The sequence below is a fragment of the Meriones unguiculatus genome, chromosome 1, assembly GCF_030254825.1.
Source record: "Meriones unguiculatus strain TT.TT164.6M chromosome 1, Bangor_MerUng_6.1, whole genome shotgun sequence".
Taxonomy (NCBI): domain Eukaryota; kingdom Metazoa; phylum Chordata; class Mammalia; order Rodentia; family Muridae; genus Meriones; species Meriones unguiculatus.
The window spans coordinates 73,264,696-73,277,398 of record NC_083349.1 but is presented as its reverse complement, the minus strand read 5'-3'; the positions used below and the strand labels follow the sequence as shown (position 1 = coordinate 73,277,398).

Here is a 12,703-nt window from a genome sequence, read left to right as displayed (position 1 = left end):
AGAGGACGGGGTATGACAGAGGAGCCTACCCAATCCCGTGTTTTATATGGGAGCCAAATCAGTTTAGGGACAGAGGCCGGGAGAGCAGGGTCTCCCTGCAAAGGTTCCACCCGCCATTTCCCACAGGCCCCACTGAGGTCGAGAACAGGCAGAGGAGGGCTGGCCTTTGCACAGGAGTGTGGGCATGGACCCGGGGTGGCCAGGACTATCTGGCCGTTGTAACCCAGTGCCAAACAGTCCCCCCTGCATAGTGGCTACCACCTACCCAGGACTCCCATGGCCAGGCCCCCCAAGGCAATGCCCATGGCGTTGCCCCTCTCTTCGTCATCCGTGTACACGCTGGCCAGCATGCCCATCCCTGAACAGAAGAAGACCCCGTCAGCACCCATGCCCTGGGGAGCACCTCTGTGGCACCATTTGTGGCATCACCTGCGTCCTCCCCACCCCCAGCAGGCTCCTGAGCCTGAGGCTGACTGAGCTCTGAGGCCCAACCCTACCGGAAGGCCAATGCCTTCTGCAAACATCTTCTCCACCCTCCACATGGGCCCAGCCAGGCTCCCACTGCTGCCCTCATGCCTACCAGCCACAGAGGAGCAGGATGAGCCGATTCCCTGCAGGGACCTGGCAAGCAGCAGGAAAGCGTAGCTGCTGGAGAAGGCAAACACTGCCAAGAGAAGATCCCGGCCCTCACATCAACTCCCCGAATTGTGTGAACTGTCCCAGCATTGTGTAAACCTCGAACCATCCTTAAACTAGTGAGCATGTCCACACTTGGGGGTGCAGGCTGCGAAGCCCGCTGTGAAGTGAAGTCACTGTGGCCAGGGAGCCCCCTCCTCCCCCAGGTCCGGTGATTCCCAGCTCCCAGGGGGGTCCTTCCCAGAGCTGCTGCAGGGGGCGGGCAGCGGGTACTTACTGACGGTGGAGATGAACATGATGCAGAACCCGGCGAACATGGGGATCGGGTAGCCGATTCTGCAAGACATGGGCACGGAGCGGCTGGTGGCGGCCTTTCTGGAGGGCTCTGCGTTGCTTTCCCTCAAGACAGGCTGGATGAGTGCTGTCTGAAGACTCATCCACTCGGCGCTTCCTACGTGCCCTTGCCGAGTGTGACTGAGGACAGGACCTCACTCTTGGCTGCCGCTCTGAATGCAAATGTCTCCGGAATAAGTGTTAACCCAGCCCTGGCTAGTAACCCCACATGCGGCTAAAAGACGAAGCCCTTGTTGCTGTCACTATTGTCACTGTTGCCACTACTGTAGTCTCTGCTGGGACATCCTCAAAGTGACACCCACAGTCAGATAGCTTTGAGAAAGGGCCAGCAAGAGAGTCACCCAGCAGAGAAGCACAGCGCCACGTCCATGAGGTGTTAGAAGCAAGGCTTCAAAACCTGCCTCCCTGCCGGGCTGCAGCCAGCCTGCAAGGCCTCTGTGTCCCTCCAGGCCGAGTCTCGGGAGGGCTCCTGTCTCAGGAGGGCGCGGGTCTGCTTAGAGACCTACCCACCCCTCCCAGGCCGGAGGAGAGACACAGAAGGGTGTCTGTATGCAACTGTCTACCAGGGAAGCTGACACAAAAAGAGCTGCTTCAAAAATTCATTGCTCCCTCACTCATGTGCTTGTATGCGTGCACGCTTTCACTCATGCATGTGTACATGTGTGTGCTAGTGCACGTGTGTGCATGTGTGTGTGTGTGGTGTAGGCCAGACTGGCTGACAGCACGCCCCAGGGGTCCTCCTGGATCTGCTCTCCTAGCACTGGGATTACAGTTGCGTGTCACCAGGCCAAGGATTTGTACATAAGTCCTAGGGACAAAGCTCAGGTTTTCATGCTCTCAAGGCAAGAGGCCGTCTCTGTCAGAGCCGTCTGTGACAGAGCTGTCCCTGACTGAGCTGTCTCTGACTGACAACCATCTCTGACCAAACTGTCCCTAACCAAGCTGTCTCTGCGGCCTCCCCTCCATTCAGGATGGCTGAGTCCAGGCCTGCGGGCAAGGGTGAGTCCAGACTGCCAGGTGGGATGCCACCAGCCCCTCCATTACTCCCAGTCCCGTGAGCTTCCCCGCAACCACTAAGGCCTCTGCGGTCCCTCTGCAGACTGCATACCGAAGCGCCTGATAGTTTGAGAAAACCTGGCAGCCCTCATCTGCGGCTCTGGGACCACCAGTGACACTACCCAGTGTACAGGCTTGCCCCGGCACCTTTCCGGGCATGTGTGCTGTGGGAGGGGAGCCTGTGGGACCCTTCTCCTGGGGACTGCACCCAGGCATCCAGACATCTGGTGGCCCGTGGTTCTCACGGCATTCCTCCAGGCAGCTGACTCACGTGCCCACTGCTCAGGTAGCCAGCGCTGGGGCTCAGGAACGCTAAGGAAGCTGGCCCAACCGAGGTGGTGGGTACACTGGGGCAGCAGAGGAAGACAGGGCCAGTTGCAGAGGCATGGGAAGAGAAAGGACCCTTTACTGCAGAGTCCAGTTGACGTCTCACCTGCCGAGAGCCAGCTCCAGCTCCATCAGCGCTGGCCCTGAGGTTGCTGGCATGGAGGAAAGCTCTTTACATATGAAGAACTCTCACCAGAATGGGAAAGCAGCCCTGGCCCTGCCCCTTTGTCAGACATAGCTGGACATTGTCTGGGAACCTCCCCCACAAGACCATAAACGTCTCACCGTCCTGTGCAATACCGTAAGGGAGGGTCGACCTACCAGCCTCATGGCAGCCAGGACCTGAGGAACTATGACTTCACTTCCTGAGCAAACGCTGGTGAGTTAATTTTAGAACTTACCAGAATTGTGCTCAAGGCTGTCGTAAAGACAGCTGAGTGTGGCCGCCTTGTGAGGTTCCACACTAGCTCTCGCTTACATCTTCCTCCTCACGCTCTCTTCCTCCATTAAGCTCAATCTATGTTACAAATCCTCCTCAGCAAATCCCAGTTCTGCTTGATACTGCTCATCCTGAATTCCTTTCTTCCTCAAAGAGCCCCTCCCCCACCTCTGTGAAAAGCTCCCCGGGTGCTGAGACAACACAGTGGCTGTGTGTACACACACCCCACAGCTGCTGACAGTCTGCTGAGCACTGAGGTCCCGGGGGACAGTGACCCTCGGGGCTGATGGGGAGGGCACAGGCTCTCACGACAAACCTCAGCACTGTGTGCTTGGCTCTAGGCCTTGTCACCAAGCTCAGAGCTACTGAGGTCGTTTGACTTTAGCAGCCCTGCAGTACTGTCTGTTCTAAATTCCTTTGGGAGCTGGAGCAGAGGAGGCAATGGATGAGAGTGGCCACGCTGGAGGGACCCACCAGCCCAGGTATATGCTCCAGAGCTGCACACCCACCTGGGCTCTGGGGCCCTTCTTTTCTTTGCCCTACACACGTGTGCTCCACTCCACACTGGTGGGTGCAGAGCGTCATCTTGGCAACAGCCTTCCTCAAGCTCAGTCCCAAGCTGGAGAAGCTGGCTGGGCACCTCTCGGGCTCCCCCTTACAGGCTGTCAGCTCTCTGCCCACATCCCTCAGAGGAAGGGCTGGACGGTGGTCAGGACGCTGAGCAGAGCAGGTGGCTGCTGCCTTCCCGCCTCCCCAGAGTCTGGAATGGACGGGACTCAGGCGGCATTATTCCTAACTGGATGAGTTCGCTGTCTTGTCTCAACTCAACACCATTTTGGTCATAGTACCACCAGAAGAGGGGACCTGATTCAGCAAGCCAATACCCGAGTGGCCTGTTTCTAACCCCTGTGAGCCTCTACACAGCACCAGGGGACGATTAATCTGATTTGACTGTGACTAAAACTCGTACACTTGACTCTCCCAGAAAGCACCTAGAGCAACACGTTACACTGGCTGCCACACTAGTGTGGAGAGACATGCCCTACGCGCCTTCCAGTGCTCCGTAACACCCTGGTCAAAAGCAGCGTGGGCGGGGAAGGGTTAATTTGAGCTACAGGTCTCCCTACAGGTCTCCCTGGCTACCCTTCTGAGGGAAGCCAGGACAAGCACTCAGGCAGGCATGGAGGCAGAAGCCGGAGTAACACTGCTTACCAACTCACCATCCATGGGGAGCCCAGCCTGCTTTCCCATCCCAGCCAGAACCAGAGGCCCTGCAGACTGTGAGCTGGGCGCCCCCGTATCAACCGTTTATCAAGAAAGCACCCCACAGACACGATCACAACCATGGCGACAATTCAACCTGCGTTCCTTTTTCCAAGGTAGCTGACAAAAACTAACCACATGCACCATGCCTGCTATAGCAGATGCTTATTCTGTTCCTTTTTTCCAGAAAAACTAACGCAGACTCCTCCCTGTGCACTGAGGCCCAGGCCGTGGGTCCCTTGGTCACCTAGGTAACAGAGTGAGGATATGAATAAGGGCCGGTAGAGTGCAGCCTGTCACCAGTAGAGGCACAGAGCAAAGGCCCCCCTTTCAAGAGCCTCTGTGCACTCCTAAAGGTACAACAGGAAATGAATGTCAAGAAACAGGAATATCTTAAATTCAGTCGGCTCTAACAGGAAGTTTGTTCAGCATTTAGGAAATGAGATGAAATTCTGAAGTCCAGCCCTTGGGCCTGCTGCAGTTAGGTTAGATGTGTGCAGGGACCCTGTGTGGACAACAGGCCCACCTGTGTGTGAGGCCCCGTGCCTGCAGGGGAATGCTTCCTCTGGCTTCCATGTGAGGAGCTCCTGTGAGCTCACCGTCCCTTCCTCCCCATGCCAGGAATGTCTAAGATGGGAGATCCCTTCCCCAAACAACTGGCTTCCCTGTCTGCAGATGAGCTGAAAAGGTCACTGCTTTCCACAAAGCCTGCCTCAGACCAGGCAGCTGATGCTGGAGGAAAAACTGACCCCAGAAGGTTTCAGAAAGCTCTCATGTCCTGTGGCTTCCTGCTTGTCATTCAGGGTTCATTAAGATCTGCGGAGAGAAACAATTGCTTTCAAATATACAAGGTAACTATGGAAATAAATTAAGCCTCTGATACTAGCTTGACAAAAAGCAGACAGCCAGACAATGACAGGCTAAGAAGGAAGTGAAGGGCACTGGCTCCCAGTGACGGAGCGACTGCTCCCGCCATCTGCTGGCTTGAAACAGCACTTCGTTCTAAAGATGCAGCTACTGTTTAACTGGGTGCTGGAGGGGTGGAGACTATGCCTGGGACTGAGGATGTAGCTGAACGCTCGCTCGTCCTTAGCAGCTGAACTTTAACTTGTTCACTAAAATGCCAGGGGTAGGAGAGTGAAGAGGGAAGGACAGAGGGGCAGAAAAAGACATACTTTCACCTGATTTAGGAGAGAGAAAGCTAATAATGTTTTTATATTGTTTTTTTTTCTAGAGCAGTTACGCACACACATGCATAAAAGTCACTTATTAGATTAAACGATGCAGAAATCACTACTAAGATTCTACTGCTTCCTTTGATATACAGCTGCTATTGCAGAATAAATAGTTCAACTAGAATTATAAAATAAACCACGTGAGCCTCCATGAGGAAAATGGATATGTGAAAGTAAGTGCATGTTCCAAAATCAATCATCGATGCTTCTCTATCCTGTCACACAGTGGCAATGAATACACAGTAACCCAAGTACAAATAAAGAAAAATGTGCAGCCAAGGCTTGCCCAAAATGGCCATCTTGTGTTCGGTATGAGATAGTGTCCCCAGAGTTCAACAGACAAGCAGCTCTTGTCTTGTATCACCACGTAAAAGCCACTGTGTGGTGACTCTTTGGTTGTGAGTTCAGATGTGGGCGTGGAGATGGATATGGAGTGCCTGACTCCGGGAAGACCCTCTTCTGTGAACACAGGATAGGTACTAGAGAAAGGGCTCTCCAGCAGCTGGGCTCTACAGGTCCCCCCACATCTCGGGGAATGTCTAAGCCTGGCCCAGCTCACACTGGGAGCTGAAAAGAGACAATTTTTCCAGAGCTGGGGAAGATCTTGGTGGGAAAGGCTCAGGCTGTCTTAATATTTACATTCTTCACCCTCTGATTTAAAATGTGCTTTTTCCCAGTCACAGTAGCAATTGTGTACCCATGTTCTTTATTTGTAGTAGCTAAAACTACAAACTGCATCACAGTAAGCAGAAAAAAACTGGAGGGGAAGAAGACAGAGTGAAATGAAATCTCTTCACATCCGAGCAGCATCCTGTCACACACAGTTGTGTGTGTTCCCTTCTGTGCCGAAACCCCTGTACCTCTAAAATTCTAGGCTGGCTCAAAGGCATCTGATAAAGGGTACAAGCTGCTTTGATGGCTTTCTAACCAGGAATCTAGGACCTGCCATTCAAAGCCACTTAGGTATACATGCTTACAGCACCAAATGTGAGCTATGGGTGACATTGTGCTCTTTGATCAGAAACACGTTTGTTACTTTAAAAATGCTGCTTTAAACACATTTGTTGCAACACTGAAAGTGTGAGTAATATGTCTTGTTGGCAACTGAAAGTAGAATCGGAACAAATTACATCAAGACTGTTCGCAGTGCCTCCCAGGGAGACTGGGAGAGCTACCCAAATGAACTGTCCTGCTTTGCCATCCAAACTCAGGGGTTGGGGGAAGAAGAGCCTGCAAGTGACCAGAGAAGCAGCAAGTCTTTAATTCTGCATCTCCTGGGCTTAGAAAGTACTCAGAACACTTACAAACCACAATTGCCTTGAAGGCAGAATGGAGTTCACCCCTTTGCTCTGTGTCCATCAGGGTTAAAGTGTTTGCACTTCTGTGTTCCCAAGGAGCGCCAGCAACATCAATCAATCAGTCCATCCATCCATCCATCGCTTTTTAAATTTCATGTGTAGCTAGGGCACATGTTTAGAGGCTTTGTTCTACCTCGTTTTCAAACTAGATCCTCTCACCGTGAGATTATAGGCCACAGTTCACAAACCCCAAAGCAAAATTAGGATTTTCCTTGGGAAGACAGTCTGCGACAGGAGCCTAAGAAGCCTCTAGGGGGCATTTAAGAGGGGACGGTCTCACCGACTTTAACAAGCTGCTTCTCAAAGATGTAAGTAAAAAACATTAAAAACAAGATTGGGGTTTTGAAAGAGCGATTTGTCTGCGACCCCCATTTGGAAGATTGGAATATTCACCTCATTCAGCAAGTTGGCTAAGTGCTACCCGGGACTAGCTACACTCCCGCCCAAGTGATTGGCAGGGCATCATTACGATAATGTCCTCAATTTTCCCATATAGCAGTCAAGCTGTTTGCTCTGTCAGAACACAAAACCCTGGCCCGCTTTTCTGTAATTATACCAGATGCATTTAAAGAGTGCTCTTAGTCTTGAAAAAGAAAAGAAACAAGCCTTTGACTCCCAGGCTCAGTTTGGTTTGTGCCGAGAACAGAGGAGCTGCAGAATGTCACCTCCGTAATGGGGCTTCTCCGTGGGTGGACAATCAGCCATGCCCAGCTCATTTGCTTACCATGCTTTGTATGGAGGCCCGGAAGACAAGGGGACAGGCTGCAGCCTGGGGCTGTGAACACAGGCTCGGTGGCAGTGCCCAGCCCACAGGAAGTGAGAGCCCTCTGTCTCCCTTCAAGGACAGCAGCAGCTACCTACATGTCCAAGGACAGTGGAGCTGGGGACACCGAGACTTGCCATACCCTCTCTGATCTGAGGTCACCCCAGGCCTCCTTAGCACACAGACCCCAAGCCCCAGAGAAGAGCAGGGCTCCACTCTCTGTGCTTAGGTTCCACGCTAAGCCTTTGCTTAGCTCCATGCTGTAGCTGATCTCTTCAATGCTTTAGAACATTTTCCACTCTGCACTGTCTCCCACAAATTATCTGGCCACTTCTGCTCCTTACTGCTTGGCTCACGGACACTTCATTGTGGCTCCTAGATCTGAAATAACTCACTGTCCCCACAATCAAGCTTTGTGTTTCTGGTCTAGCACTTGGGGCCTTGAGTCTTCACCTAGGGACCCTCTCTGACCATATCCCAGCCTCTCCCTCCTAGCATCACCTCATCCTCCAAGCTCTTGTCCTTGCCTTTTCTAGTCTGTGCTACAGCTATGAGCCTGAAATGAAGGTCACTCCATTCTCTGCCACTTTAAAGAAGAGACAGAATCTTGCTTATGTAGCTCAGGCTGGACTGCTGTGTAACCTAGGCCAGCCTTCATCTCCAGGCAGTCCTCCTGAATTAGCCTCCTAAGTGATGGAATTACAGCCTAACTCCACTATCTCTCACTTCTTACAGCTGACATCTTCAGAAATTGCCCAAGACACAGTATCCTGGGCTTTGAGTCTCCAGTGCCAGGCAGACCAGGCCACCTTGGCTGTAGAACACTTGCTGGGTGGCTGGCAGCAACAGAGACAAAGATGCCAAGCAGCTCACAGTCTCCAGCTTAGTTCAAAACTTCAGCAGCCTGCATCCTCAGGCCAGTCTCCACTCTCTCCCCTCCGAGTGTGTGGACCAAACGAAGAGACCAACAGCAGGGAAGGAACCCAGCCCAGAATCTCCACCTCAGCTCAGAGGCTAGCCCACACCGCCGGCTCACCCATCTCTCCCCCATTCCACCCAGGCAGCCCTTACGTCCTTCACCACGCTGGTCCTAAAATAAAGCAGCTTAGGCTTCAGCTTTCCTTCCTTGTTTGAGGTGTTTGCTTTGTTTTGTTTGAGATAGGTTCACATGTAGCCCAGGCTGGCCTTAAGCTTGATCTATAGCCAAGGATGGCCTGGAACTGTTCTCCTCTTGCCTCTCCTTCCTAAGTGCAGAAATTGCAGTCAGGGTTACCATGCCCAGTTTATGTAGCACTGGTTCCTGAACCCAGGACTTCATACATGCCAGACAAGCATGTGTGTGTGTGTGTGTGTGTGAGAGAGAGAGAGAGAGAGAGAGAGAGAGAGAGAGACAGCCCCAGCCCTAACCTTAGTTTTCTCTAAGCAGTAGCAGAGGTGGAAAGCCTTCTGACTGTGATGGTCAGAATCACGGAAGAGCTTCCACTACCCAAGAGCAACTGTGATAAACGTGCTTCTAAGTTGCGCATGTGGAGGAACCCACACTCTCTTCCTCCTGTCACACCTCCTAACCTACTATCTTTAAGGACAGGTGGAGCAAATACGGATCTCTGGTTTCTGAGGATGAAACTCCAGGCTCAGGTGCTTTATTTCCCTGGCCGAGTGTGCCCAGTTCCCGCACTCTGGCAGATGGTGAGTGGAGGATGAGCGCACCATCTGAGGCACACACCTACCTGTTGGTCAGCAGTCCTATGAATGGGTTGGTGAGGAGCTGGACGGTGGCTTTGGAGGCGAACAGCAGCCCGACCTGCACATTTTCGTTCAGGAGGTCTTTGTCTTCGCTGGGACAGTCAGGAGGGATGGTGGATGCGTTGGTCACCACGTGCTGTGTGGGGGTAGCCTTGTGTGGCTGCCCCCCTGGGAGGCCCCCAGTGGTGTTCCCGGTGAATAGGATTGAGTTGTCATAGTGAGAGAAACTTCCCGAGGTGGAGGCTGTGAGTGTGGGCCCAACGGTCTGGCTCTCTGTGGCATTTTTCTCATGCTTTATGCTGTACAGGTAGCTGGGGATGATGGGGACTGGGGAGAAGGACAGGGAAAGAAGGAGTGATCACATCAGGACCTTCTCTGAGACAAAAGCCAGCAAAAGCAAGGTTGTGCGAAAGTCAAATGAAACCCAGAAAAGGGTGGGCCATGTAGCCCAGAAGAGGAAAGCCTGTCAGGAAACATGCTGGAACAGTTTCACATCGCTTAGTCAGAGAGAGAGAGAGAGAGAGAGAGAGAGAGAGAGACAGAGACAGAGAGACAGAGACAGAGCAACAGAGGGACAGAGAGTCACAGACAGAGCAAGAGAGAGAGACACAGAGACAGAGACAGAGAGACAACAGAGAGAGACACAGAGACAGAGAAACAGACAGAGACAGAGAGAGCATAAGCTCCGAGGATCCCACCATTCCCAGCTATGCCAACGTGACTGGTCACAGCGATGTCTCTCATTTACAGGGTTTCTGTTACAGCAATCCCTCAGAGGATTACGCTAGAAAGGCAAAACATTGTCTGCAGTCAGTCAGTGCTGACCTAGGGTCGGGAGGCTTGGCTGACTTCTAAATGGATAAGGCAGTGGACATCTGAATTTCATGATGTACTTTGGGAAACACACACACAGTCCTTGCAGCAGTGATAAACTGGACATTCTCAGCAGGCCAACGCCACCGGGAAGGCAGTCTGCGGGTTCCCGTGTCACCCACTGAGACGTCTACCACGGAAAAGCAAAGCGGCTTGATATCACAGAAGGCCGGACACATGGGGACCACGGGGCATTGAAGACAAAGGCCGTCGGGGACCCTGGCTGCCCTCCCCCCACAGCGGACTCTCCTGAGCTGCGCAGGACGCTAAGATGCTCCCAGACTGTGCAAATGGGGACGGACTCGCTACCTGAGGGTCTGAAGGGAAAACAAAGATGTCTGTTCCCTGAAAATTGGTTTTCAAAAGAGTGTGTGGAATCCCTTCTGTTTGAGGGACTAAGGGGTTTGGTTTTGAGTCATTTGGTCTGACCTTGTCTTTGCAGGACATTCGCAGTTGAGCTGTGCTGGGCCCCGCTTCCCTCAGAGGGCCCGCTCAAACTCTTAGACGTTGCTGCCTGCTCCTTCGTCGCCCACCGACTGGTAACCTACCTGGCAGCAGCCTAGTAACGGTCCCAAGGGCGGCAGCAACTCGGCGCACTGTTCCGCTTTGACAGAAATCTTTTCCATCGCACTGACAGTGGGCGAGGAGGAGCAGGCAATTATCAGGAGGAAACACAGCTTCTGAGGCTTATCGGACGCCGCCGGGTGTGACCTGACCCCGGGAACACGAAGCCGCAAGCGGGGCTCCAGGAGCAGGGGAAAGGCGGGCTGTGCTCAGGGATAGGCTTTTGTTTTGTTTCCAGCACAGCGCGCTCTTCAACTTTTGGGGAGAAAGAGCTGCTCAGATAAAGCGGGGTGAGTGGGGTGCGGAGGGCAGGTGGCCCGAGACGCTGTGATGTGCCTGGCCCCGCGGCTGGACAGGGGACGCTGGGAGCTGGGCTAGATGGTGAGGACAAGGTGTTGGGGTCCCCGGGGAGCGCGCGGCTGGCACGCGCGGGGTACGTACCCACCACCGTGAGCAGCATGTTGTCCAGCAGCAGCGCGAGGAACACGATGAAGAGAATCAGCCTGCGCGAGTGGCGGCCGTCCCGCAGCCAGCGCAGCAGCGCCAGCTCGCTCAGGGCCATGGCTGCGCTGCGGGGCGGGGGCGGTCAGCGGCTGGGCCGGGGGCCCCGAGCGCCCGGCCACGGGGCGAGCTGTCCCCGCGCGCTGGCCGGGGCGACAGGCAGCGCCGGCCTCACGGACGCCTCCGGAGCCGTCGGGGACCGCACCTGGAGCCCCTCCCAGCCGCGCCCTGGGCTCCCGCTCGCCCCAACCCCGCGACCCCCGGGCCCGCCCACCGCCTGAGGGGACCCGAAAGGGCTCTGTCCTCCCAGCCCCGCTCACCTCCGGGCTGCCGGCCACTGCCCACGGGACTCCTGCGCTGCCCTGCGCGGACCTCGGTGCGCGTTCCCAGGTCGCCTTCTCCGCCCCGGCGCCCAGAGCCCTGCTCAGTTTACCCAGTCCGGCTCTGACGTCACGGACAGCTACGAGCGGGGGAAGGGGGGCTGGGGCGGTGGCCTCCGCCCACCCAGAGCCGCCTGTGTCCCCAGACTGGGCTGCCTCACGCGCCCACCCTAGCGGACCCTGGGCACCTGTGCAGGGGCGGGGGAAGCCGAGCTCCAGAGGACAGCCTCAGGAACCCGGGACCAGGAGTTAAAGGTCGTGGTGGAAGAGTCAAGGCCAAGGGTGGGCAGGGACTCAGGGCTTTCTTCTATGCCCAGGACTGGCCAGGATGCTCAGAAGAAATTGTGTGGCTCTCTGAGCGGCCATGTCCATAAAGTGGCCCAAGAAGACTTGACTGAAGGCTGCGGGGTGTGCCCAGGGAGCCACTGCATCTCCCCGTGCGTGCACCCTTCTCCCTCTCTGAAGACTGGTCCAGGGTGCAGCGGCGAGGCTAGAGCTCTGTCCACCTTCAGGTGAGATGGAAACAAAGAAGAGGGACAGAGAGGAAACCAGGCCAAGACCCCCAGAGCTGAGGCCATGTTTAAGAAACTGGGGCAGCCGGCGTGGGACTCTGGCCACCGAGGGCGTCTGCGGATGGGCAGGGGGGCCCATGTGCACACGTGCATGGCGCTGGCACAGGAACCTTCTGCCTCTGTGCTATGCCTGAGGTGTGACTGAGCTGGCTAACAGACCTGCACAGTCCCTTCAGTTAGGAATGTACCTGTGCTAGACAGTAGAGAAACATCTGAGCTTGTGCGCGCACACGCGCGCGCACACACACACACACACACACACACACACACATGGTGTGTGTGAGGCTTCTGACACCCTTCTGAGGTCTGAGGGCGAGAGCTGTGTTTTCGGCCACTTAGCAGTCCTGCTCCTGGCGCAGGCTCTCAGCGGCGGAGTCTGGCCTTGTTTTATTAATGTTTGCTCGCGGTCAGCGGGAGCCTGCTTGGAGCAGCCTTGCGGCTGGGGTCCTCCCCATTCTCTCCACTTCTTTTTCCTTTAGAGAGAGACCCCCTGCCAGCTGTGCTGTTACCCTCCCCCCTGATAAAAGATGTGTGGATGGGAAAGTAGGTCAGTGACTCGGGGCTCTGAGCATCTCAGTGTGTGCAACTTAAATATTCACAGGGAGGGGCGGAGACCCCGATGGCAGGAAGCTCGGG

At 54.8% G+C, this 12,703-nt stretch overlaps 1 protein-coding gene across 5 annotated transcripts in view; it reads right to left on the bottom strand.

Moving 5' to 3' along the window:
* Slc18a2 (solute carrier family 18 member A2) overlaps nucleotides 1-11,590 on the bottom strand; it is a 31,114-nt gene extending 19,524 nt beyond the window's left edge. Inside the window, exons 1-6 of one of the 5 annotated variants that reach the window (XM_060391756.1) lie at nucleotides 11,436-11,590; nucleotides 11,056-11,183; nucleotides 9,162-9,504; nucleotides 914-972; nucleotides 581-664; nucleotides 266-358 (exon numbers count right to left, since the gene is read on the bottom strand). In XM_060391756.1, coding sequence (XP_060247739.1) covers nucleotides 266-358; nucleotides 581-664; nucleotides 914-972; nucleotides 9,162-9,504; nucleotides 11,056-11,176 — 700 coding nt within the window. In that variant the 5' untranslated portion in view covers nucleotides 11,177-11,183; nucleotides 11,436-11,590. The other 4 variants (XM_060391757.1, XM_060391758.1, XM_060391759.1 and 1 more) reach the window with 4 other exon arrangements.
* Between the last annotated feature and the right edge of the window lie 1,113 nt (nucleotides 11,591-12,703).